This window comes from Girardinichthys multiradiatus, chromosome 11, assembly GCF_021462225.1.
Source record: "Girardinichthys multiradiatus isolate DD_20200921_A chromosome 11, DD_fGirMul_XY1, whole genome shotgun sequence".
NCBI classification, from domain to species: domain Eukaryota; kingdom Metazoa; phylum Chordata; class Actinopteri; order Cyprinodontiformes; family Goodeidae; genus Girardinichthys; species Girardinichthys multiradiatus.
This window is the reverse complement of record NC_061804.1, coordinates 34,918,300-34,945,850: the sequence shown is the minus strand read 5'-3', so window position 1 is coordinate 34,945,850 and position 27,551 is coordinate 34,918,300. Positions and strand designations below refer to the sequence as shown.

Genomic DNA, 27,551 nt, shown 5'->3' with positions numbered 1-27,551 from the left:
AACAGCCTGACCATGCTCAAAAATACTCCAGTGAGACTGGATTAAAACGACTAGTTATGTGTCATTGTTAGCTAATCTTAAATGTAAAAACATGTAACTGTTACATGATTAAATAAAAATGAAGCCACATCATAAAATATAAAGTATACCTCAAATTCTTACAAAATAAGACAAAACATTTGAATTGAAAGGGGATGTTCCTGTCATAGTAAAGCAGCTGACAAGGGGTAAACAATAATTAGGAGTTTTACAGCAGGTTCCCTAATTTTAAGCACCCAAAACGTAAATACTCTTGACCTCCAGAGAGAGACAAAGAAAGGATTTCCTTTAAGCAAGATAAAATCCCTGGATCTGGGCCTCTGTTCTCTGTAACGAGTCAGCACACATGAACAAGACTGTTATTGTTTTTCATCCAAATTTGCACTTGTTGTTATTTCTAAACTTTAAAAATAAATATCATCATTTGTTTCATAGCTAGAGTAAAGAGAATAACCAAAAGAAAAGAAATGAGTTTTTAATGTCAGCATTACATATCCAACCACAGCATATGAAATAGGATAATCCAGTGTATCAGAGTTTATTTGTGTTGCCCTGATCTCCTCTACTATAACTAATTTATTCAGTTAACGAAGTAAAACATTTAATCAAATCACAAATATCTGCTTGTTTTAATGCAAATGTCAGCTGCTTAATACCTGCGCCTCATTCCCAAAACTTAAATATGTTGCTACATAAACATAACATCTTTAAATAATTGCTTATTGCAATCAGTGCTGATTTTGGAAAATTGAAAAGATTTGGTTTGTTTTTCTCTAAATGTACATATAAGGCTGTAATGGACTGGCAACCTGTCCAGGGTGTACCCCGCTTCCCGCCCATAGACTGCTCCCCTGCGACCCACTATGGAAGAAGCGGTAGAAAATTACTGACTGACTGACTACACACATAAGGCCTCATTTTAATGCAGAGATGCTGACTGTTTTGCACTTTGAGGGGACAGGCTTATTTTGTGAGAATTTTATGAATAAATTACAACTCATTTTGTGGGTGCAAAAGCACCACAGACCTTTTGTGAATCAGGCCCAAAGATGTTAAAAGATGTTAGAGAAAGTTGCATTAGTTTTCATTCAAGCTCAAGAGCCCTACAAAATTCCTGCTATGAGATAAACATTTTTTGTCACCTATACCTTTTAAAATAAACATGGTTATTTAAAACAATAATATATTATGTCAAATCACACTACCCTATCACACTAAAACTAAACCTCTCCTGTTTTTGTTTGCACAGCCTGTCTGATTTTGTTTTCCTGCATAACTCCCCCTTCCAGGTTTCACTGTAGGGCCCCTCCTGAGAGAGGACCTACTATCAGGTTGCATATGTCCCGTGCCTGTGGTTAAGTGACAGCTGCCTAAAACGGACAATGTCAGCCAAGGACAAATGTGGTTAATCCTCAGTGTGATCTGGAATATTGGACAGCCTGTTCACGTCTCCCGTCTCTCCTACAGGAGCGACAAAGACTGGAGACCATCCTGAATCTATGTGCGGAGTTTAATCAGCAAGACAATGATGCAGAGCTGGTGAGGAGTGGGCTGCCTGGGAGTGTTAGAGTAGTCGGCTCAGATTCAGGGGGGAGGTTATCTCTTATGGGAACAGACCGAGCTCAAAGGGAGGGAGAAAATGATGAGGAAATGCAGAGAGAGGAGTCCAGCAGTACAGAGAGCACACATCAAGAGGTAAAATACATCCATACATTGTCTTCATGCCACTGTAAATATCTGGATTTTAACAATCAATAAAAACAAAAACAAAAATCTGCACTTAGTGTGAAGAGCTGTTTGGTGGACAGGAGCAGGTCTACCTGGAGGAGGAGAGGAAACGCGTCCTGGTTCGGGTTGACAACTTGAAGCACAGAGTAGGAGAACTGGAGCATCAGCTGCAAGAGACCAAACAGGAGGTCAGCAGATGCACACATATGGCCCTTTCTACAGGCTCTCATAAATGCACATTTTAGGTCAGATGTGGTCCTTTTTAGCATGACTGTCACAATTAGTCAGAGCTTTTTACAGTCAGTTTTGTACTAGTTTGAATGCACTGTGGAATATCTCTAACCTATGCATTCTCATTCCAGGAATTCAAGGCAATAAAATGCATTCTGCCATTTCTGTTAGGAAGAGTTGTTAGCTTGCTAAACCACATTTCACCAAATACAAGCTTGTGCACCCAATCGTCTTTTGTTAAACAAATAAAATCATTAATGTTGTATTAGTATTATCAATCCACCATTAGAAAAAAATTCAAATAATATAAAGGGCACCTGACAGTGGCTGTAAGTGTGCACTTGAATAAAATACCTAAATATGTATAAAAATGCAAATTAGCAAACTCTGATGCTCCTCTGATGCTAAGTGTGCAAACTCTGATACTGTATTTGTTTGTAGGTGGAAATGGAGCAGGCACTGCTGCAGGCTGAGAGGCGGGCAGAGCAGGAACTGGTGGAGGCTGAAAATGAATTAATCACTCAGCTGCAGCTTAAACTCACCCAGCTGGACAAGGCCACTCAGAAAGAGAAGGACAAGGTGAGAGTGTGATCCACTGAACATGTCAGTTTACCAACAACTGCTGGTTAAATGCATGTTCCTTTTTTCTCTGGGTCAAAATACATGAATCTTACTTCTTTCTAAAAGAGCTGTATGGATGCACATTATGGACACAGTTTATAAGCTCCCAACAGACATGCACACTACCTTGCAAATGCATTCGTACTCCTTAAAGATGTATACATTTTGTCACAGCAACAAATTTCAATGTATTTTATTGGGTATTTATGTGGTAAAAATAAGTATTTACTGTATATGTACTGAGACCCCTTTAATGCAATATGTTGCACTGGATTTTAATTAGTCAGTCAGTCAGTCATTTACTACTGCTTATTCCATAGTGGGTCACGGAGAAGCTGGTGCCTATCTCCAGCAGTCTATGGGCAACACACAAACAGCACACACTCATTCACAAGGGCAATTTAGAGAGACCAATTAACTACACGAAATTAGTTCCATGTCTTTGGAGAAGAAGCCGGAGTACCTGTTGAGAACGGGGAGAACATGCAAACTCCATGCAGAACGACCACCGTGCAGCCCGTATTTTAATAGCTTAATCTTAATTACGAAAGAGAGTCCACCTATACATCTAATCTCAGTATAAACCCAGCTGTTTTGTGAAGGCCTCAAAGGTTAATTAGAGAACATTAGTGAAAAGGTAGCATCATGAAGACCACGGAACACGGCAGACAGGTCAGGGAGAAAGGTTTGGAGAACCTTAAGTCAGTTTTAGGCTATAAAACAATATCTCACAGACCACTGTTCAATCCATCATTTGAAAATGGAAAGATTAAAGCGCAACTGCCAAGACATGACCGTCACCTAAATTACAGCCAGACAAAGAGAGCAATTATATAGAGAAGAAGCCATGAAGCACACTGTAGCTCTGGAGGAGCTGCAGGAAACTGGGACAGTTTGACAGTTTATTAATCATGCCCTCCACAAATTTGACCTTCATGGAATAGTGCAAAAAAGAAAACCATTGTTAAAAGAAAGCTATATGAATTCAAATTTTAAATTTGTAACAAGACATGTAGGGGAAACAGCAAACATGTTGAAGAATAGTTGAACTTTCTAGCCTATGTGTAAAGAGCAGTTTGTGAGGTAAAATTGTTCACATCATACTAAACACACCATCAACACTGTGAAACATGGTGGTGGCAGCATCATGCAGATGAGTTGCTTTAGGATGGAGCTAAATACAGGGCAATACTGGAAGCAAACATATTAGAGGCTGTAAAAAGACCTAAAACTGGGCCAGAGGTTCACCTTCCAGCAACCTTAACAACAACCTTAAGAATACATCCAGAGCTACAGTGGAACAATGGCCTAATCAAAGTCCAGATCAAAATCCAATGAGAATCTGTTGCAAGACTTAAAAAAAATATGTTTACAGATGCTCTCCATCCAACCTGACTGGGCTTCAGTTAGTTTGCAAACATTTTAGCAAACATAGAGATGCATGCCAAAAAACCTAAATTGTAGAGAAAGTATCGAATCAGAGCTGAAAGCATAGCAGACTTTTTAGTTATTTACCCACGTATCCTTTTCCTTCCACTTTATAATTATGCACTGTTTTGTGCACATAAAATTCCAATAAAATATATTGAAGTTTGGTTGTAACCTGACAAAATATAAGAAGTTCAAGGGGTAAAATTACTTTTGCAAAGCACTGTAGTTGTTAGCTGGCTGCCCAATAAATCAAAAGCACAGCCTGTCTTCTCTCTTATGTTTCCATATAAGCACACAAACAGCAGCCAGAGAAAGGTTGCCATTCATCCCGAAGTGTGTTGCTAATTTGCAGAAGCTTCTTTACTTGTCTCCCAATTTAACTGTGCTACCTGTTTACAACACTACAACCTCTAACTCCTGTACCAACCTAATCCCTGCCTCCTTTAAAAACTGCCTTTTACTAATCTGTCAGCTTTAGAGCATGACTGCATGGATTTTTAGTTGCCCATGATTTTTTTTCTCCCTCGTATGTGGGCATGGTGGTGTGTACTTGTGTGTGTGGGTGTGTGTGTCTTTGTGTGTTTTAGGGCAGAGCTAATGTGTCGGCTGAGCGGAAGGTCCTGGAAAAGCAGAGGAATGAGTACAATGAGCTGAAGAGGCAGTTTGATATGTGCCCCTTGTCTCTAAGGAAACAGTTACAGGAGCAGCTCAGCAGGGTCAGTGTTCTCATGCAGCCCACTGGCTGGGAACAGTGAGTTATATTATCCTGAACTCAACTGCACCATATCATCTACATAGAAATAACACTATCTCTCCCAAGAAGCACTGAGAACTACTTAGAAAACATTCTGCTCTTGTGCTTTGTTAAATGAACATGTAGGGCTTACCTACAACTACCATGGTTCTCTTTTTATGGTTGGTCAGTGATATCAGTAGTATTTAGTAACAAGCACTAATGTTATTAACAGCTTTGCTCTAGAAAACTGTGCATGCTTTTACTGACAGTAACTGAAATCAATGACACCTTTAACTTTTTTCAAACAGCTCATTGTCGGATTTTTTGGTTTCAAAGCTGCAAACTTGTGGAATCGGTTCTTTTAAAAGATATTTATTAAGCTCTTTTATTTTTTATAAAGGTATGAAAGAATGAAAATGTTAAAACGCAGAGCTATTTTTTTTAACAGCTGAACATTTTGCCACTATGAATCAAAACCGAACCATTTCATTTTTGCAATTATAGGCTTTTTTTACATGAAGTGAAATAGTAAAATGTTATGATATTGTGGTCAGCACTCTCTCATCACAGCAACAGGGTCTCTGGTTTAAGTCTCATCCTTTTATGTATTTTGATACAGTCATGTAAAAAACGACAATTGGGCATCCCATTATGAGTGTTTTATTAGGAAATGTTTAAATATTGATGTCTAATCTTACAAAAAAGAAAATTATTCACTTCCCTCAAAACAATAACAGCGTTTTCCTCATTAAACAAAATATATATCAACACATTTTTTTTTTTATATTTTTAAGAGAAAAGTAACACCCTATCCCTTAAGACCTTATCTTACTAATCACTTCCTGGTTCATAGTGAGTCCTTGTTGGATTTACTGGTAAGTTTTGGTCCATTATGTTTTAGGGTCCAGTTCTACCTGTTCTGCGTTTTTTTTACAGATGGTCTCAGATTTTCCTTGAATCCCCCTCTGACACATGTAGAAATTATGGTGGATTCTATGATGGCCCTGCTGCAGCAAAACATTCCCAAACCATTAAACTTCCAAATCTGTTCTGGTGTCAAAATTATTTAATTTTAGACTCATATAGCAACATTATTCATGAAGTCGTGGTCTTTGCCCACCCTCTTTCAAACAAACTTTACAATGGTCATCATGTTTTTCTTAGACACCTAAGGTTACCTCTACGCAAAACTTACGGACTTTGTTGACTAAAACTGTGGCAAAATAGTTTGTCAATGAGCTTTCTTTACATATGAAACATATTCAGTTTATTTCAGTTTATTAATATTGAGCTGTTTCACGATAAATCATCTTAAGGCACTTTGAACAAAAACAAATCAAATTTAAATACAGAAACATACATGCAATTTACTTCAATCGCATCCACAGGTTCAAAATCATTTATATACATTCCAATTCAATCCTTTATGCAGCATTACACTCAAGTTCAGTTATGCCAATTGATAAAAAGTTTTCTGTCTGCATGGACAAGGTCTGTCTGGGAAGTAAAACTCGATGATTGTATCAAGTCACTGACTTTGCAGGAAATTCTTATAGTGACCATGCATGTGACAACAGTGGGAAGGAAGTCCTCCGGTAGAACCTGGCCCAGTGTAAGGGCCCATCTGCTGGGAGGGACTGGAGATTTGAGAGGACAGAGCAGACACCCATAAAAAAACCCACAGGAGTTCTGTCTTTAAAGTAAATATATAACAGCAGCAAAGCACTTTTAGTGGCTTTGTCTAAGAGTGATACAGGGTTAAACAAAGAAAGCCAGGGTCAGGTGTATCATCTGCAGAGAGAGAACATAAAGTTATTAGCAGCAATCAGTAGATTATCCTTCAACTGAGCGGATTATTCAGCAAATGACCCTCTATCTGAATATGCTCCTTACATAACTTTGTTTTTACTGTATGTGAATATTCTTTATAAATAACATCAGTTGATAAGGGTCTCCCACCCCATGCCTGAAGCTGTTGCACAAATTTTCATTGATGTAACTGACAGTTTTCTCATTTGGTCCATGTTTGCTATCAATCAGACATGTGCGACAGCTTATATAGGTCCTCAAACACTCTCTGTTTCCTGAGTTTTCAGCTGTTAAATAGATACTGGTAGTAAAATGTATAATTCACAGTGCAAGGTGAACATTCTCTAAAAGAGCTGATTTCATCTTTAGTGGTGGCATGAATTATCACACACAGACAATTTTCAATCCTTTGATTATGAAATCTTTTCAATATTTTACCTTTATAACTTTTCATGTCTGCTTGGTTTTAAATAGCATGCTTAATTTAGATTAATATTTGTATTTGGACAGAAAGCTGAAGCTCTGGAGTCTGGGACCAAGCAGTTTGAGGAGCTGGAGTTCTGCCAGCTGGAGGAGGAGAGCCACCTGGAGGAGAAGAAGGAAGCCCGTTGCTCGCAGCTTCTCCAAGAGCGAGCCGAGTATCATTGCAGCGTTGCCAACAGGAAGGTGGGGACACATATAGTGTGTAGCAGGGAAAAAATACTATTCCGGCCAGGACTTTACATACACTCAACATCAGTGTGAATGTCTTGTTAATTTATTATTATTATTTTTTTTAATGATGCATTTGAACTATTCTTTTTTAGTGTGGAGATTCAGCATACAGTTTTGCTTAACTTTAAAAACAAGAAAGTAAGTTTAAAAGTGAGAATGCTTAAAACATTTTATGGTCAGATGAGACAAAGACTGATCTATTTGGCCATAGTTAGAGTAAAGGTGAGGCTTCATTACCCGGTTGTGGAAGAATCACGCTAAATGTCTTTTTCACTACCTACCTACATATTCTCCAAGCTCAACAAAAATTTGCTACAGCACAGGCGGGAAGCCCAAATTCCTTCTGAAGAAAGGTTTAACAATCCTAATAGAAAAAGATTGAGCTATTTTACAACAATGACAATGACATTTGGAGAAGTTGAGATTAGGTCAAAGATTGCTGAACCAACTGCCAAGCATGGTAGCATTGGCATTATGGGTGGAGCATTAAAGTTGTAGGCATAACTAACGAGTTTAAATAACCTCTACAGTTTCTTACAAGAAGAGTGGTCAAACATCCGTTCAAAATTATGCCAACATTTTTTTGATTGCTGGAAAAAGTGTGTGATCAAGGGGTAGCTTGCTAAGGGACATTTGATCAAATACTAATGGGCTTTTATGTAAAGTATGTATAGTTTAAATCATGGGTCTAATAGAGACAAACCTAAACAAATTTAAGTTTTTGCACTCAGATGTTGTTGTTTTTTTTTTTTTTTTTTTTTATCTGTATACTTGTGTGTTGTATTATCAGCCCTTCCTGAATTAAAACACAGTTCAAAATATGTGAATGCAAACCTTTGACTGGTAGAATTTTCTCACAAAGTCAAGAAACCTTTGAATTGACAGGAGAGGATGGCTGCTTTGGAAGCTCAGGTGAAGCAGCTTGGCATGCAGGCTTCCCAAGATTGTGAGAAAATCTTAAAAGACAGAATGACAACCCTGCAGCTACTACACAAGGTGGGGAAGCTATCATAAGCTCTCACAGCTAGCTAAGGAATCATGGTCATTGCTTTCTAAATTAGGCTTAGTAGGTTTTTAGTACAAATCAATAAATGTTTTAAATATGTGTTTTAGGCTAAAAAAATATGAATAAACAGAATATCATGTTTTTGTTTTGTATTAATTCTGCCTTGCATGTCAATTATTATGCATGCATTTCTAAAGAAACTATGCATGTTGATGTAGTACATATGGGGCGACTTGGTAACACCTGTTAATGCTTATTGGATTCCCCTCCCAGGAGCAAGACGTGTTGTGTAACCTTGAGAAGAGGTACCACACCTTAACAGGAGGCAGAAATTTCCCAAAGTCCACCAGCAGCATGAAAGAGGTGAGCAGGTACATGTGAGATACCAAATCATCAAACCAGACACCAGCCGGAGAACAATTACCTACTGCAAGAGTGGATTGTTTTTTCACTCAGGTAAAATTTTTGAACAGGAATCGCTTCACATCAGCGAACCTGACCTTGTTTATGTGGATGGTCCTCCTCATAGCCCCTGTCCCTCCTCTTCTCACAACCCCTCCCCTGAGCTCTGTCCTGTCAGGCTGCAAGAGGTAACTCTGAGGAAATTCCGGTTTCAGTGACATCCCAGGAAGATTAGGCATGTTGTGCTTTAGCAATTGTTGGAAACAGAAACTGGCTTGTAGTGTGTGGTGGCAGGTTTGAGTTTCTTGGATGTTCTAAATTTAATAAATTTGAGTCTTACAATGGCTTAATGAAGATTGCATTGCCTTGCAAAAGTATTCATATCCCTTAAACCTTTTCTAAATATTTATCATGCATTTTTGCAAGAAAAAACCTGTGTCTTGCATTTATATTAACTCCCTTGACTCTGATACCACTAAAAAAAAAAACAGTGCAAGCACCTGTCTTTAGTAGTCAAAGAACACAGCAGATAGATCAGGGAGAAAGTTTAAAAGAGGGTTAGGTTATAAAACAATGTCCCAAGCTTTGAATATCTCACTAAGCACTGACAATCCAACATCTGAAATTTAGTATGTCACAACCCCAAACCTACCGAGACATCAGCCAAGAGGCATATGGCAACGGAAAGAGATGCAGAAATCTACAGCTCAGTTGGGAGGATCTGTCAACAGTGCAAGCACCTGTGGATTACTTGGTGGTTGTTGATGACTCGAGTTATTGGTGGGCGACTTCCTCTTGGATGGGTCTTATGTGTTTGGCTTGTTGTCTGTGTGGTAGAGCGGCAACAAGAAAGCCATTGTTGAAAGAAATGCATAAGAAAACCGGATTGCAGTTTGCCACAAGCCATGTAGGGAACATGGCAATGATGAAATCATAATTGAAGTTATTGGCCAAAATATGCTATGTCCAAAACTAACACTGCACATGAGTCTCAACAGACAGTTTCCCCAGTGAAACAAGGTGGTGCCAGCATCATAATGTGAGGATATTTTCTATCATCGGAAACAGGAAAGCATGTCAGGGTTGATTGGAAGATGGATGAAGATAAATACAGAGCATTTTTGTTGATGCTGCAAAAGACATACTATTTTGCAAAGAAACATTGTAGAGACCTGTCCAGGGTGTACCCCGCCTCTCGCCCGTAGACTGCTGGAGATAGGCACCAGCTTCCCCGCGACCCACTATGGAATAAGCAGTAGAAAATGACTGACTGACTGACATTGTAGAGACAGATACCTCAAAAGACTTGCAGCTGTCATTGCAGTGAAATCTTATACTAAAAAGTACTGACTCTGAAGGGCTGAATGCAAATGCACGCCATTGTTTTTGAATTTATCTTTATAGAAAACTTTGAAAACCATTTATTATTATTTGTTTTTACTTTATACCTTGCTTTATTTTGTTGAAGTTGAACTTTGTGATTTTAAGGTGAAAAAAGGTGAAAAAGTTCAAGGGACATGAAGATTTTTGTACGACACTGTATTTTCAAATACAGAAGCGAGATGCATAATGGTCAGTTATGTTTTGTGAAATAATTGAGTGCCTGTATGTGTAAAGCTGTCCTTAGCAATATTGTGCCTGTGCTGTGGCTGTTTATGCAGGAGTACCTCAGGTTATCTGATGTCTATCGGATGTATGGAAATGCTTATATGCAGCCTTATTCCTCTGCCCCCGCTGCTCTTCACTGCCTCTCCCTAACTGTGTCTCCAGCTCTGCCATGTGAGGTAGACTGCCTTTCTGCACTTTGCTATGAGCTGCCTAATAACTAAATATCTAAATGTTTGAATAGATGCAACTTATAAAATTGTTTTCCCACACCCTGCTCCCCTTTCGTTTTGAAAATGTATGTTGTATTTCTCTGCATCTGTGAAGGACTACATCACAGTCAGTCAGTTGAGCCAGATCTTTGGGATGCAGAGATCTAAGCCCTCCTCTTCCACCTCTACTCCATCATTCCAACTTGCCTCGTCTGAATCCTCCTTCACGTGCCACTCAGCTGCATGTGGTCCTTCCTCTTTTCTTTCTGCACAGGTTTGTCCCTTATAGAAGCATATTTCATTGCCATCACTACTCACCATTCTTCTTCACAGCATTGCAGCCATTTACTAAATTTATGTAATTATTGCTGCTTCAACTGAATGTTGTCCAAATATCTTTTTTGAGCTGTTGCACTATAGTCTGCTTATTTCAATCTTTGGCTGGATGCTTGTGATCACCTCAGAGCCATGCTGAGCTGAGCAGGAATGCAATGCCTCCCATTAACCTTGAGCGCTGGTACCAGGACATCATGGCTGCTGGAGAGCCTCAGCCGTGTCCTCCACCGCTGCCTGCAAAGTCTTTTTCCACACGCAGACATGGGCAGGTAAATTCACTAACTCACGAAAATCTCCTCAGTTGCTCTTAGGAAAATTGCAGCTTTCTAGGACCATGGTTCTTAAACTGTAGATCAAAACCACTGCTTGAACATACAATAGGTTATAGTTTTAGACAGTGACATGACTATTTGATCAACAAAAGAAAAGAATGATTTGTGCAAGCACAATGATATCTGTCTCATAATATATAAGCGCAGTGGAGTTTTGAGAACTCCATGTAGAAACTAAAGTCAGGAGGGAACCAGGACAGGGAGCCCTTGTGTCTACTTACACTTTGTTCCATTGAGTCCTTAAGTCAAAACTTGGATGTTTGAAGTGAGTTTCTGTTACAAACGTTGTAGCCTTAGCAGCTGTTAGCTTAGCTGCAGTACATAACTCATTTTGAGCCCTGGTTTAATATAGTGCTAAAAAAAAATTAAAGGAATACTTTTTAATCAGAATATAATACCAAGTCAGTTAAACTTGTGGAAATTTGATCTGGTCATTAAGGTAGTAGAGGGGGGTTGTCAATCAGTGTCAGCTGTTTAGGTGTTAATAGAATTAACAACAGGTGCACTAAAGGGGCATCAGACTACCCCAAAATTAGGATTGGTTTTGCAGGTGGAGGCCACAGACATTTCACCCTCATTTTTGTTTACTGCTATTCAGTGGTTTGCATTTGACCAGGGTCAGTGTCACTACTGGTAGCATGAGGCGATATGTGAACCCTACATAGGATGCACAGGCAGTCCAACCCAAACAGGATGGCACATCAATACATAGCATTGTCTGAAGGTTTGCTGTGTCTCCAAGCACAGTCTACCTGTTGTTAGAACCTTTGCTAGTGCAGTTGGCTTTGGGTTCCTTCTGGTGCATGGTGATGTGCCTTATGTGGCAAGAGTATGCAGGCAATTCCTGGAGTGATAAAGGAATTAATACTATTCACTGGCCTCCATGCTTCCCTGACCTAAATCCAACAGAACATCTTTGAGAAATCATGCTTAGGTCCATCTGACAACACCATTTTGCACCTCAGACTGTCCAGCTCAATGATGACCTGGCCAGGACCTGGGAGGAGGTTATCTCATAAGGAACATGCCCGGAGGTTATCAGGCATGCATACAAGCACATGGGGATCATACAAGTTTCTGAGGACCATTTTGAGTTGCTGCAATTACACTTCAGCTAATTGGACAAGCCTGCTGCATCAGTTTTTCAGTTTAGATTTCTCTGTGATTTCGGATTAAGCCCTCTGTGGGTTGATTATTTTCCTTTTCATCAAATGTTACGGCATCCTTTGGTTCCTAACACATTACTCATTCTATATCAGTGTGGACATTCCAAATGAGTTCTGAAGTGTTTTCAAAGTATTTCTTTAATTGTTTTGAGCAGTGTATAAAAATATTTTGATAAAGAATTTGAGCACTGCCACATCTGCCAATTAGTGCTAATGGATGAGAAGGTGAGAAATCATTTTTCAGTGCTACTATATTGATTTTTTAAATGACTGTACAGCACAAAGAACACTGATTAAGTTAACTCCTCCACCTCCACCTGTCACCTCTACTTACTCTGCCTGCAGGTAAAGGAAAGTCATTTTACGTTTAGCTGGATGTACAAGGTCTGTTTCATCTGTTGTTAGCAGCTTGTACCAGCTTATTGGACAAGTGGCATGTAGTTAATGGTCTGCTTACATAGAATAACTTTGGGTTCACCTAAATGTTGTGACAGTGCACCTAACTGAACAAATTATTTGCACCAATGCAACGAATATGTTTGTAGGGCTGTTACAAGTTAGCTTGCTACTAAGCTGCCACAGACAGATGTTTTCAGCAACAACTGCATTTTTATGATGACAGCAATGGTCTTGAAAACAGTTAGGCATTGACTTGGTCTTGGACTTGGTCTGCATCCCTGAAAGTCAAGTCTTAGTCTTATCTTGGACTTGACTACAGCACTATGTCCCTCTCATATTAGCCGTTAGCTTCAGCCTTCAGCCTCTCAGCTAATTCAGATTTAAACTAAGTGAAGACACTGAGAGAGTTATTTACTACAGGTAAAACATTAGCATATGATATTAACAAAACAAAATATCCCTTGAATATGAACAGTGGCTACTATTAGGGTCACAAGGTAAAGACAAAATGATTCTCAATAAATGGAGCAAATGGAGGTTGTATATTACAGTGTGAAAGCCTAATAAGGTAAAAATATTTCAAAATGAATTTTTCTTTGTGGCTGTAGCTACGTTTTACAGCCATATTAGATTATGAGCTCTGACTTTGCAGTTCTTGTCTTTAGACAACCTTTCTGTTAATCTTCCAACTTGTAACTGACTTTTTTAAGTAAAAGTTGAAAACCAAATTCAATTTTCCTTCAAAAAATAACGTAAGGTAAACAGATAAGAAAGTTTTCTTTTCATGTTTTCTCTGTTGTTATATCACACTAAGAAAGTCTAAGTTCTGCTGCATCACTGTTTTACAATCTCTGCTTGCATGGTGGCACACAATATTTACCAAGGATGCACTTGTTGTAAAGGTTAGAGAAACACTCATTTAGGAAGCCCTCTAGTGGTTACAAAAATGTAAGGATAGCCTATAACTCTTGGTGCTGCTTGTCATTTAAGAGTAAGTATAGACCTCAGCATGTTCATCCAAAAGTGTGATGGACACATAAAATAATAACAATAAAAACAAAACACCACAAACACTAAGAAGAAATAACTCATTAATAAAATCTGATTAATTTTTGTTCATTTTTCTAAGATGTTAAAGTCTAAATCAGATGGCGAGGTTGGACAGGGACCATCAGCCACTCAAGTCTGCAGCACTGCACTTCTATCTCTCCCCAGTGGCATTATGCATGACAGAAATGTCCCCACAACGGTCAGTTCATGCTTCTAAAGTCTCATCAAGACTCTACAGCTGTTCACAGCAAGCCTCATTGTTCTGTCTTTTATGGGGCTTACAGTTAATGCTGAGAGAGAAAAACCTGTTAGACATGGACTCCAGGAAGCAAACAGCTCTGCAGTGCAAAGGTATGTGACTACCTCTTCCAATTGCAAGCGTGAACCACACAGTTTGTGCTTTAACAGGAATGCACATCTTGAAAAAGTATAGATTTGTCTGCCAAAACATTACAACCACCTGCAGTGCAAAAGAATGTGACTGCATCAACTCTATTGCATTCATACATCACACTGTTAGGGTATAAATTGAAATGCCCAGGCTGAAAAAGTACAGATCTGCCAGAACATTACAACCAACTGCTTAATTTGGTGGAGGCCCTATTGATGCTGTTATAAAAAGCGTTGATATGTCAGAGCGCAAAGACGGCAACTCCATGGGGGTCTGCTTCAAAGAACATTTAATACATACAAACAAAGGGTTTGCCCAGAAGAACGCAATGATTTGATGAATTCATTTACTTTAGCTGTGAGGGGATTTAATGTTTTGGCTGAACAGTGTATTATCACTCCATGCTCTTCTATTCTTTAAATATCATCCAATCAGGCTTTATTTTTAGAAGAATTTTCGTTCACAAAGAGGACAACAAAAAGGGCATTACAAAGGATAAAAACAAAGATTGATAAGCACAGAAACTTGTAATTAAAAGAAATGAGGTAACACAACGGTGTTAATAAAGTGACTGATTGCAGTGTAAAGTGCTTTTGGGTCCTCAGACCTGATAAAGGGCCATACAAGTGCAGGCCATTCACCATTTTTACCAATCCAAAAGTTAAGTCTATCTATCTATCTATCTATCTATCTATCTATCTATCTATCTATCTATCTATCTATCTATCTATTTATCTATCTATCTATCTATCTATCTATCTATCTATCTATCTATCTATCTATCTATCTATCTATCTATCTATCTATCTATCTATCTATCTATCTATCTATCTATCTATCTATCTATCTATCTATCTATCTATCTATCTATCTATCTATCTATCTATCTATCTATCTATCTATCTATCTATCTATCTATCTATCTATCTATCTATCTATCTATCTATCTATCTATCTATCTATCTATCTATCTATCTATCTATCTATCTATCTATCTATCTATCTATCTATCTATCTATCTATCTATCTATCTATCTATCTATCTATCTATCTATCTATCTATCTATCTATCTATCTATCTATCTATCTATCTATCTATCTATCAACAAAGACACATAAGACAAAAACCTATGCACACACACACTCATACCTTAAAGACAATTTAATTTAGAGAGACCAGAGTACCAGGAGAAAAGCCACAAATGCATGGGGAAAACATGCAAGCTCCATAGAGAAAGGCCCCAGGCTGGAATTTGAACGCAGGACCTTCTTGCTCCAAAGCAACAGTGTTTAAAATTACAGCCCTATAAATGTATAATAAATAAATTAGAAATACACAAGAATCAACATTTAATTAATTTTCCATTCAGAAAATATCATTAATAACAACAAATAAACAAAAATAAATAAGCAAATAAAATAAAATAATTTACAATCAATACATTGTCAAACTCTGCGATGGACTGGCGACCTGTCCAGGTTGTACCCCGCCTCTTGCCCATAGACTGCTGGAGGTAGGCACCAGCTTCCCCGCGACCCACTATTGAATAAGTGGTAGAAAATGACTGACTGACATTGTCAAACTAAAACTGCCCTGTAGGCTACAGATATACTTCACTCAAGATGAGGGTTGTTTGTTTTCCTGTCAGCAGAGGGCGCTGTTGGTCTGCAATAACTAACCCAATTCTCCATCTGCCCCCACAGATCCATCTCCGACTGTCCATCACTCCATCCTGCACCACCAGCTGCCACCAGGCGGCAACCAGGCGTATGACACCCTGAGTTTGGAGAGCTCAGACAGCTTGGAGACCAGCGTCTCTACTGGCAACTCTGCCTGTACTCCAGAAAGGTGAGAGACTGCCCTGTTTCCATGGGAACACCCAAGTCTGCCCCCTCTGTTTGAAGAAAAGGTCACTAGGCTTTGTTTCTGTCACAGCGGGCATTGTTGCATGTCTTGCTCACTTGACGGCGCTGGCTGTTGCCATGCCAAACCCATTCAAGTTTTAAAGTTACATTTTCGCTGGTGTTAATGAAGACTGCATGTCTTCTGTTGCTCTCCTGCTGTTCTCATTCCAGGCATGTTTGTTTACCCTTTTTCTCCCCTTCTCATCCAAAGCCTTGTCATATCCGTGTAATCAATACAAACTTCCCCTGTGTGACTTATAGTGCCTGTGGGCTGGAGGCCCAGAGGATAGAGGAGATGGAGAAGATGCTGAAGGAGGCGCAGCAGGAGAAAGCCAGACTGATTGAGAACAGAGTGAGTTCCCCACGCTGCAGTCGGAGGGTTTTCACATAAAACAAAGGTTCAGTCTTTAGACAATGCACGTCAGTGTCCCACAACTTCATCTCCTGAAACAAACACAGAAACATGCAATGACAATTATTTGTCATCAGTATTTAGAAACATTATTATCATTTGTAAAGAAGCTTCTCTGAAGCAGTGTTCAGTGCTTCAGCACCAAATTTGACAGTAAATTGAGAAGATTTTATGAATGAGGTTTGGTAATAGTGATATTAAAATTTGTACAAAGGAGAAAATTTGTCAATTTTCTGCACAAATACTGATTAAAAAAATTAGTTTTCACAAAACATTATAAATCGTGAAATAGCAAATGTGTTCTTAATAAATAGCAATATTTAGTAAATAATTTAACATAAAATAATTAATTAAGAACAAACTAAAGTACTAATAAAACATATTTGATAAAAATCACTAAGTATTTCATTTGAGAGTACCCGAAGTGTTACTTTGTGTTAAGAAAATCTCTAGTTTTACTTCTTCATTAGATTAAATCTACCTGATATGTCAAAGTGAACAAAAGATGTTCTGAAATTAAATGATAAAATATTTAGTTTTTATAATTTTTTTAATGTTGAAATAAAGCAAACCTGTGAGTAAGTCTCTGAAAGCTGCAAAGGATCATTTTACATCAGCAAAGCTTCCTCTTTTTTACATACAGACTAAAGGGATAGGTTTTACAAAACCCTGGATAGGGAGTTGAATTCTCAGGTGCATCCTCTGACAGTCGTTGGCTTTGTATTGCAATATTTGCCTGTCATTAACATACATTCCCTTCTCGTTCTTATTATTTCTCCCCCTCGGTCTGCTCTCTGCACCGTCTTTTGTCCCGACGCTCCCAGGAGAAGGAGGTGCAGGCTCGGCGACAGATGCTGGAGGAGGAGCGGAGGAGGAGAGAGGAGGCCGAGAGGAGGCTTCAGGATGAATCGGCCCACAGGCGGAGGCTGGTGGAGGAGGAGGTGAAGATGAGAGAGAAACAGTTCTCCCAGGTCAGTGGAGCAGCGGGAAGAGAAGAAGAGTGAGAAGACGAAGGGGTAGGAGAGGCTTGAGGGGGAAGGATGAGAGGCGCGGCACTAAAGGGAGGCTTGGTGTGACGGAAGATCAAAGATTGTCAAAGAAAGGCAAAGGACGGAGGGGAGGAGGGAGACAGTGAGAGGAGAAACAAAAAGAAAAGAGGAGGGGTAGGATGTGGAAAATATAATATACATATAGCTAATAATAGGCTGTAACCACAACTGTGCTTACCAGCAGCTCTGATTATGGACAAATGTGGCAAACATCAAAGCTATAAACAATACTTCTACTTCACCTTCCACAATTATTGGCACCTCTCACAAAAGTAAGCAAAAAGCCTTGAAACCACCAAATATTTATTTTATTCCAGTAGCATACTCGTACTCGTACTCGTACTCATACTCGTTGTCTTCCGCTTTATCCGGGACCGGGTCGCGGGGGCAGCAGACTCAACAGAGATGCCTAGACGTCCCTCTCTCCAGACACCTCCTCCAGTTCCTCCAGGGGGAGCCCAAGGCGTTCCCAGGCCAGCCGAGAGACATAGTCCCTCCAGTGTGTCCTGGGCCGTCCCCTGGTCCTCCTCCCAGTGGGACGTGCCTGGAACACCTCCTGAGGAAGGCGTCCAGGAGGCATCCGACATAGATGCCCGAGCCATCTCAACTGGCTCCCCTCGATGTGGAGGAGCAGTGGCTCTACTCCAAGTCCCTCTCGGATGGCCGAGCTCCTCACCCTATCTCTAAGGGAGTGCCCGGCCACCCTACGGAGGAAGCTCATTTCAGCCGCTTGTATCCGGGATCTCGTTCTTTCGGTCATGACCCAAAGTTCATGGCCATAGGTGAGGGGAGGAACGTAGACCGACCCGTAAATTGAGAGCTTTGCTTTTTGGCTCAGCTCTCTCTTCACCACCGGTAGCATACTTTCATACTAAAAGCGTAAAATACTTTGAGTAGATTTATTGTATTGACAAAAAATGAAATAAATGTTATTAATGGTTCAAACAAAATTGCTGTTGTGCTAACTGGCACCCCTGACAATAAATGAAAATAAATACATCACACAGAACCTTTATCATTGTTATTCATGGCATCCTGTTTCAGAAAAAGTGTGATTTGTTAACAGTAACCCAAAATAATCAAAATCTTTCCAGTTTGTGCATCAAATACAAAAGGAACTTGCTCACTATGAGATATACACTGCTCAAAAAAATAAAGGGAAAACTTAAACAACATAATATAACTCCAAGTAAATCAAACTTCTGTGAAATCAAACTGTCCACTTAGGAAGCAACACTGATTGACAATCAATTTCACATGTTGTTGTACAAATGGAAAAGACAACAGGGGGAAATCTTTGGCGATTAGCAAGACACTCAATAAATGAGTGGTTCTGCAGGTGGGGACCACAGACCACTTCTCAGTACCTATGCTTTCTGGCTGATGTTTTGGTCACTTTTGAATGTTGGTGGTGCTTTCACACTCGTGGTAGCATGAGACGGACTCTACAACCCACACAAGTGGTTCAGGTAGTGCAGCTCATCCAGGATGGCACATCAATGCGAGCTGTGGCAAGAAGGTTTGCTGTGTCTGTCAGCGTAGTGTCCAGAGCCTGGAGGCGCTACCAGGAGACAGGCCAGTACACCAGGAGACGTGGAGGAGGCCGTAGGAGGGCAACAACCCAGCAGCAGGACCGCTACATCCGCCTTTGTGCAAGGAGGAACAGGAGGAGCACTGCCAGAGCCCTGCAAAATGACCTCCAGCAGGCCACAAATGTGCATGTGTCTGCACAAACGGTTAGAAACCAACTTCTTGAGGATGGTATGAGGGCCTAACGTCCACAAATGGGGGTTGTGCTCACAGCCCAACACCGTGCAGGACGCTTGGCATTTGCCAGAGAACACCAGGATTGGCAAATTCGCCACTGGCGCCCTGTGCTCTTCACAGATGAAAGCAGGTTCACACTGAGCACATGTGACAGACGTAACAGAGTCTGGAGACACCGTGGAGAGCGATCTGCTGCCTCCAACATCCTTCAGCATGACTGCTTTGGCAGTGGGTCAGTAATGGTGTGGGGTGGCATTTCTTTGGAGAGCAGCATGGCCCTCCATGTGCTCGCCAGAGGTAGCCTGACTGCCATTAGGTACCGAGATGAGATCCTCAGACCCCTTGTGAGACCATATGCTGGTGCGGTTGGCCCTGGGTTCCTCCTAATGCAGGACAATGCTAGACCTCATGTGGCTGGAGTGTGTCAGCAGTTCCTGCAAGATGAAGACCTTGAAGCTATGGACTGGCCTGCCCGTTCCCCAGACCTGAATCTGATTGAGCACATCTGAGACATCATGTCTCGCTCCATCCACCAACGTCACGTTGCACCGCAGACTGTCCAGGAGTTGGTGGATGCTTTAGTCCAGGTCTGGGAGGAGATCCCTCAGTAGACCATCCACCGTCTCATCAGGAGCATGCCCAGGCGTTGTAGGGAGGTCATACAGACACATGGAGGCCACACACAATACTGAGCCTCATTTTGACTTGTTTTAAGGACATTACATCAAAGTTGAATCAGCCTGTAGTGTGTTTTTCCACTTTAATTTTGTGTGTGACTCCAAATCCAGGCCTCCATTGGTTAATAAATTTGATTTCCATTAATAATTTTTGTGTGATTTTGTTGTCAGCACATTCAACTTTGTACAGAACAAAGTATTCAATGAGAATATTTCATTCATTCAGATCTAGGATGTGTTATTTGAGTGTTCCCTTTATTTTTTTGAGCAGTGTAGTTTAAACAGATACACACCATATGAAGTGCAAATAAACAGTTATTACAACCAACTTTCCCTACATGTTATGTGCACCAAAAATATTGGATACAAAACCCTGAGTTTCTGGTGGAGCTTCAACTTTCCCAGTTGGAACTCTACTTCAGGTGGCATTCTTGTTATTTTTCTGACTGGGAACTCGTCAACCCCGAACAGTCCCTTGTTGGACAAATGTGGGTTTTTGTTTGTTTAATGAAAGTTTAGTGATTCCTCTGCATTGCCCCCATGAACCAACATCAGTACTAGAGATTGATCAGGCTGCACTTCCTAAACTCTTTAGGATGGGAAAAAACATTGATTTATTGTTTTAATTATGAGATGACTGCTTCCTGCACCAAAAGAGAGGTTGACTACAGTAGCACAGTAGCAGAGAGAAGTAAGACTGATCTGGAGAGTCAGACTTTATCTGTCCAAACAATAAAAACATCCATGCATGAAACTTTATTTACAATTAAAAAACAGTTTTGAAGTATCTATCTGTTAATTAAATTAAATTTAAATGAATGATAAAGATGGAGTTTAATTCAGTGTGATGGTGGACCATCCCAGCTGACATTAGGCAATGTACTGGTTACAATCATAAAGCCTCCTCATAAAAAAAGACAACAATGTAGACTTTATCAGCATCCGAAACTAAAACTGATCTGTTTCAATTCAGAAACATTCACACAGTAAGCCTGTTTTCTGACTAAACATCAGCAAATCAGAAACTGTCACATTTTGTATCTTTTTACAATTTTATAGGCAACATAAACACAATGTGATGTTTTTCTCTAACAGGCCCGTCCAATGACTCGCTATCTCCCAAACCGTAAGGAGGAGTTTGACTTGCGTGCCCATGTGGAGTCATGCGGCCACTGCATAGACACCTGCCCCTTCATCATCCTCACTGAAAAAATGTGCAAAGGCCACCTGGTGAAGATGGGAGGCAAAATCAAATCATGGAAGAAACGCTGGTTTGTTTTTGACCGTCTCAAGAGAAACGTCTGCTATTACATTGGTGAGGAAAAATTTGGCTGGATCGGTGTACATTTTGATATACAAACATAAGTATATATAGTTATGCAGCCCCTTGCATTAGTGTATGCAATTCAGTTAAAAAGGATCCCTTGTAGCGGTCTGTCTTACAGCAGATCTGAAGAAGCTTCTGACTGAAGACACTCTGTATGTAAACACTACCAGTCAAAAGTTTTAGACACACTTTCTTATTTAATGGTTTTCTTTATGTTTATAACTATTTAAATTGTACCAAGATACTCACTGAAGGCATCAAAACTGTGATTGAACACATATGCAATTATGTAACAAACAAAAATTGTAAAAGAACTTTAAATATGTTTTATATTTTAGATTCCTTAAAGCTGCCACCCTTTGCTGTAGTGACTGAAATATGAACCTTTGGCCAACTCTCAATGAACCTCTGGGAAGATATTTCAAGACTCTTTGGAAAACCATTTCAGGTGACCACCTCATGAAGCTCATGGAGAGAATGCCAAGAGATCAAAGCAGTCATCAAAGCAAACGGCAGCTATTTGGAAGAATCTAAAATAGAAAAATGATTGGAGTTAATTCAAACCTTTTGTTTACTATATAATTCAGTGTGTGTTCATTCACAGTTTTGATGCCTTTGGTGAGAATCTACAATGTAAATAGTCATGAAAATGAACAGACTCATTAAGTGAGAAAGTGTATCTAAAACTTTTGACCGGTAGTGTATATATGTCTATATACATTTGTAGACTATTTGTAGACTAAAATTTATGAAAATTTTTTAAGTTTTGCAGTTTAAACTCAGCTGTCTACCTTATGACTTACTCAAGGCACATGGGACACGATCACTTACTGGACACACAGTTATAAAAGTAGAGTTTCTGAGCAGTTACAAGGCAAAGGAATAAAAGCTGAGTGCCATTCCTTGGAACATACCATTAAAATTATCAGGCCTAATTTCAATGTTCATTACAGATGCGTACAAACAAGGCCAGAGAACGACACGAGTCATACACATCTGTTCTCCTTAATTTATAAAGTACATTAACATTGGTGTCCAAGGGCAGTAGATGTTGTGTTTAGATTCGTTTTCAGTGTGTTGACGATTGAGGTGAAGATGTAAATCACGGAAACAGAAGTAACCATAAAACCTCGTGAAAATACGGTTAAGGGACCATCTTTCTTAAAATCCCTTATCCGCTGTATTGTCTCTGGTCTCAGCAAGAGCACACCAGACATGTTTTCTGTTTTAATGTCTTTCCAACTGTTAAATTAGAAAAATTTACAGTTTATCTATACCCCTGGCAAATTTAAGTTTAAAGGAATCCTTACGTTTTACCAACATGTTTCTTCTAACTGGAAACAGTATTATCATTTTGGAGTGACCCAGATACAGTCCAGACCAGAGAATCTGTGGGGAGAGCAGAAGATTAGGGTTAGGGCAAAGAGGCCGTCCAACTTTAAAGACTTTTAAGACCATAGATAAAATAGCAATAGGAACATGCAAAATGAAAGCAATTATACAAAGTTTTGATTACTGTAATGATTAATTATTCAGAAGGGTATAAATAATTTTTCAGGTGCTATTTTGTTATTGTAAATAACAAAAGATAAATATATATTTATTTTAAACTGAAACTCCTTTTACATGTTTTTTTCCCCCTTTTAGAGTATTTTTAGAAAAGCTTCTTATTTTTTCTAAAACAAGGTTCTTGGTTAAATGCAAATAATTTGATATCTAAATTTGCAAGGGGTAGGAATAATTTTGCTCTCAATTATAAACTGTTTTGTCTCAAGCCCACCAGATGCAACTAGTGAAGAGTTTGATTGGTTACGTAAGTTGTGACTGAAACCACACGTGATTTTGCAAATGTGTCCTCTAATGCACAATTTTATTGAACACACGGAATGTGGGATTTTGGTGCTGAATTTGTACAGAACAGGCAGGTAATATAAGTTTTATATAACTTTTTAACCTGTTCTTGTGAAATTATGTTATTAAAAAAACCCGAACAATTCTGAATTTTGCCGTGGGGGTTGAAAATTTCAGGTGCAATTGTAAGACCTGACCTGAAAATAAGTGTCACATACTGAGACTAGTTAAGATGAAGCTGCCCATACAGGAAGTAAAAGTCAAATCAAGTCAAGTTTACTTATATAGCGCTTTTCAGGAACAAGGCACTCAAGGCGCTGTACATAAGGAAAACCATTACAATGATACAGAAAATCAAACAACAGAGGTAATGAAAAAATAAAAAAATAAATGAATTAAAGAGAATAGAATGATGGATAAGAAAATGAAAGGAAAATTGGACTGAAAACTTTACTAATAATGTTTAGATAACACATTCAAAGGCCACTCTAAACAGATACGTTTTTAATAGTTTATTCCAGATTAGTGGAGCATAAGAACTAAAAGCTGCTCCTCCATGTTTGGTTCTGGTTCTGGGTATGCAGAGTAGATTTGAGCCAGAAGACCTGAGAGGTCTGGGTGGTTGATACACTGACAACAAGTCTGTAATGTATTTTGGTGCTGAGCCATTCAGTGATTTATAGACTAAAAGAAGTATTTTAAAGTCTATTCTCTGAGATACAGGGAGCCAGTGTAGGGACTTTAGAACCGGGCTGATGTGCTCCACTTTCTTAGTTCTAGTGAGGACGCGGGCAGCAGGCTTCTAAATCAACTGCAGCTGTCTGATCGACCTTTTAGGCAGACCTGTGAAGATACCGTTGCAGTAATCAATTCTACTAAAGATGAACGCATGAATTAGTTTTTCAAGGTCCTGCTGAGACATTAATCCTGGAGATGTTCTTTAGGTGATAGAAGGCTGACCTTGTTACTATCTTTATGTGCCTCTGAAGGTTCAAGTCTGAGTCCATCACTACACCCAGGTTTCGAGCCTGACTGGTGGTTTCTAGCTGTATCAACTGAAGCTGTGTGCTAACTTTTAAATGCTCTTGCTTTGGTCCAAAGATTATTACTTCAGTTTTGTTTTGACTCAGCTGAGGAAATTTTGGCCCATCCATGCATTGATTTCTTCTAAGCATTTACCCAGTGCTTGAATGGGTTCATAGTCGCCTGGTGACATCGTAACGTATAGCTGTGTGTCATCTGCATAGTTATGATAACTTACATTGTTGTTTATTAAAATCTGAGTTAGGGGGAGCATGTAGATATTGAATAGGAGGGGCCCCAAGATGGACCCTTGGGGAACGCCACATGTGATTTTTGTGGTCTCTGATGTGAAGTTACCTACTGACACAAAAAAGTCCTTGTCCTTCAAGTAGGATTTAAACCAATTGAGTGCTGTACCAGAAAGGCCGACCTAGTTTTTCAGGCGCTCTAATAAAATGGAGTGATCAACAGTGTCGAATGCTTGGTCCAATAATACCAGCACTGTGGTTCTTCCACAGTCTGCATTTATACAGATGTCTTTGAACACCTTGACAAGAGCAGTCTCTGTACTGTGGTGAGCACGGAAGCCTGACTGGAAGACATCGAAGCAGTTGGTCGTTGTTAGGAAGTTGTTTAACTGTTGAAACACAGCTTTTTCAATAATCTTACTGATGAAGGGGAGGTTTGATATAGGCCTGTAGTTCTGTAGTAGCAGCTTGTCCAAGTTGCTCTTTTTCAAAAGAGGTTTGACAATTGCTGTTTTCAGGGCCTGGGAGAAAACACGTGACAAAAGGTACGCGTTTATTATTTGTGTTAAATCAGATGTTATTACTGGCAAAGCTTTCTTAAGGAAAGCTGTGGGTAAAAGATTGAGACCGCAGGAAGAAGAGCTTAGTTGATGTACGATCTCTTCTAAGTTTTTGTAGTTTATTTCGTGAAATTGGGAAATGTTGTCAAAATCAGTTCTAGTTGGAGACAACTTTGGTACTGGAGTTGATGTGGATGTGCTGACTGACCCTCTGATCTTTTGGGTTTTTTCAGTGAAGAAGTTAGCAAATTCATTGCAGACCCTGGTAGAGTGGAGTTCAGATGCTACAGTTACAGGAGGGTTTGTTTGCCTGTCGACTGTGGCAAATAATGCACGAGCATTGTTAATGTTTTTGCTGATGATCTCAGGAAAGAAAGATTCCCTTGCATTTTTCAGTTGAAGGTTATATTTGTAGAGTCTCTTTATAGATATTATAGTGAACCTGGAGTCCAGTCTTTTGCCACCTGCGTTCAGCTTTTCGACACGGAGACATTTTCTTCCCAGAAACGACTTTCACTTTAATTGGAGCAATTGAATCAATGATGTCCGAGATTTTAGAATGAAAGTTATCTACCAGCTCATCTACAGTGTTACAGGGCAAAGTGGAGGTAGAAGAGTAAATCTGGTTAAAGGTTTCAGCAGCACCGTCCTTAAAGATGCATTTTCTTATCATGTCTCTTTGGCAAACTGAGTCATTGCAGATGATGCTTTCAAAAATAACAGAAAAGTGGTCAGATAGAGCAACATCAGTTACAGACACCTTGGAAATGTTTAGACCCTTAGTGATGATCAAGTCCAAAATAGGTCCCTGTTTGTGCGTTTGCTGTTTAACATGTTGAGTCAAAGCAACATTTCTAAGAGTGTCGCATAAATCTATTGCACTTCTGTCTTCAGGATTGTCCATGTGAATGTTGAAGTCTCCCACAATAATTAAACAGTCATAATCAACACATCACAGATAAAAGTTAATCAAAATCATTGAAAAGGTTTGTTTTGGACTTAGGAGGCCTGTAAATATTCAAAAACATGATTCGGACCAGGCTCTTTACCTGGAGAGCCAAATATTCAAAAGAGTATATAATTTGCACCGAAATACTTTTTTACACTCTAATAAATCTTTAAACAAAGTGGCCACCCCTCCACCTTTTCTTTGCTGTCTGCTCTCACAAAGAAAATTTTAGTTCGGAGGCATCGCCTCTATCAGAACTGGAACGTCATTAAATTCATGTAACCATGTTTCTGTTAAAAACATAACATCAAGATCGTGGTCAGTAATGAAGTCATTGATTAAAAATGATTTTCCTAACAGAGATCTAATGTTCAGTAAAGCCAGTTTATATGACTTAGTTGTTGATATTAAGTCTGTGTCTGGTTGCACCTGACAGTTTATGGCTTTTTTTGATTGTTTCTTACTGTCTCTTATCCTTTTTGCTTTGTTCTTTCTGTCACAAATAAGCACAGAGATTTTACAACTATCTCCTATTAGGGGCCCAAGTTTTTTCCTGGACATGCTCATTTCTGATAGAGTTACCACTGGGGCCCAGACTGTATCACAGAGAAGTGATTTGAAGATCCTGATTAGGAGGAGATAGATTCGGAGGTGGTGGGGCTCTGCGGCATTTGGAAGATGTTGATTCAGTAGCAGGGCCTCGGCCACGGCGGGTGTTGTATGGAGATAATGTCAGAGCCATTTGGGTCCCGATTTTAAGAGCTCCTTTCATGTTATCAGAATCCAGTAAAGCAAAAAGCAGGCTCAGGGGGGAGATGGGAGAGTTCTGTGCGATTTGGGTCAGAGTCTGGGGTGAGGGGGGTTTTACGGGGGGGTATGTCTTGTGATGACCTCTCTTTCTCAGCCAACTGGCCAGTTGTCTCTGCTGGAGCAGTTGGAGTATCATTGTTGTTGATACTCCATGTTCTCTGCTGAAGGTCGAAGCTGCTGGCGGATTATTTACTGAATAGAAGAAATTAGATGTGAGACGTCTGGCTCCTGGCTTGTTCAAACAGAAACCATCTTGCTTGAAGAGTTGTCTTTTTCCCCCAAAAAATATTAAAGTTGTCCGTGAAGTTCACAGGTGTGGTAGCACATTTTTTTCAACCACTTAATCATCGGAAGTCTGGAAAAAATCTCATCTCCACAAAAAATCGGTGCAAAGAGTCCGCTGAGAAACGCCTTGATATTGAGACCTCCAAAAATATTCAGAAGATGAGTGAAATCCTCTTTCAATCCTTATTTTTTCTTAGCCACGTCATCCATGGCTCCACAGTGTATAATAAGGTTTTCTAGAGATGGGCGCTTTTCTGTGATTGCAAGAATATTCTCAGATATCGGACACCGCGTTACTGGTACCAATCATAACATCCGTGTTTTTCTTGTTGCAGAAGTTTTTAATCCCATCCACAGCTTTGTTGCCCACTGTTAGGGTTCTTGGTCTGGTGCGGCGCTTTTTCTCTGGCAGCTTAGGAGAAGACTGTTTAGAATGAAGGTTGTTCTCAAACCTTTTATTGTTCTCAGAAGATGGATCGT

General features: G+C 39.6%; 1 protein-coding gene across 8 annotated transcripts in view; it reads left to right on the top strand.

The window, feature by feature from the left end:
- Positions 1-27,551, top strand: part of phldb1a (pleckstrin homology-like domain, family B, member 1a) — a 65,482-nt gene that overhangs the window by 23,866 nt on the left and 14,065 nt on the right. For 2 of the 8 annotated variants that reach the window (XM_047379258.1, XM_047379256.1), the window contains exons 7-22: positions 1,507-1,734; positions 1,824-1,955; positions 2,440-2,577; positions 4,638-4,766; positions 7,106-7,261; positions 8,195-8,305; positions 8,589-8,678; positions 8,789-8,905; positions 10,379-10,501; positions 10,650-10,808; positions 10,999-11,139; positions 13,897-14,016; positions 14,102-14,168; positions 15,913-16,057; positions 16,375-16,465; positions 17,350-17,901. In XM_047379258.1, coding sequence (XP_047235214.1) covers positions 1,507-1,734; positions 1,824-1,955; positions 2,440-2,577; positions 4,638-4,766; positions 7,106-7,261; positions 8,195-8,305; positions 8,589-8,678; positions 8,789-8,905; positions 10,379-10,501; positions 10,650-10,808; positions 10,999-11,139; positions 13,897-14,016; positions 14,102-14,168; positions 15,913-16,057; positions 16,375-16,465; positions 17,350-17,529 — 2,127 coding nt within the window. In that variant the 3' untranslated portion in view covers positions 17,530-17,901. Of the gene's footprint in view, positions 1-1,506; positions 1,735-1,823; positions 1,956-2,439; positions 2,578-4,637; positions 4,767-7,105; positions 7,262-8,194; positions 8,306-8,588; positions 8,679-8,788; positions 8,906-10,378; positions 10,502-10,649; positions 10,809-10,998; positions 11,140-13,896; positions 14,017-14,101; positions 14,169-15,912; positions 16,058-16,374; positions 16,466-17,349; positions 17,926-21,113; positions 21,334-27,551 lie in introns of those variants that run through there. The other 6 variants (XM_047379263.1, XM_047379257.1, XM_047379262.1 and 3 more) reach the window with 6 other exon arrangements.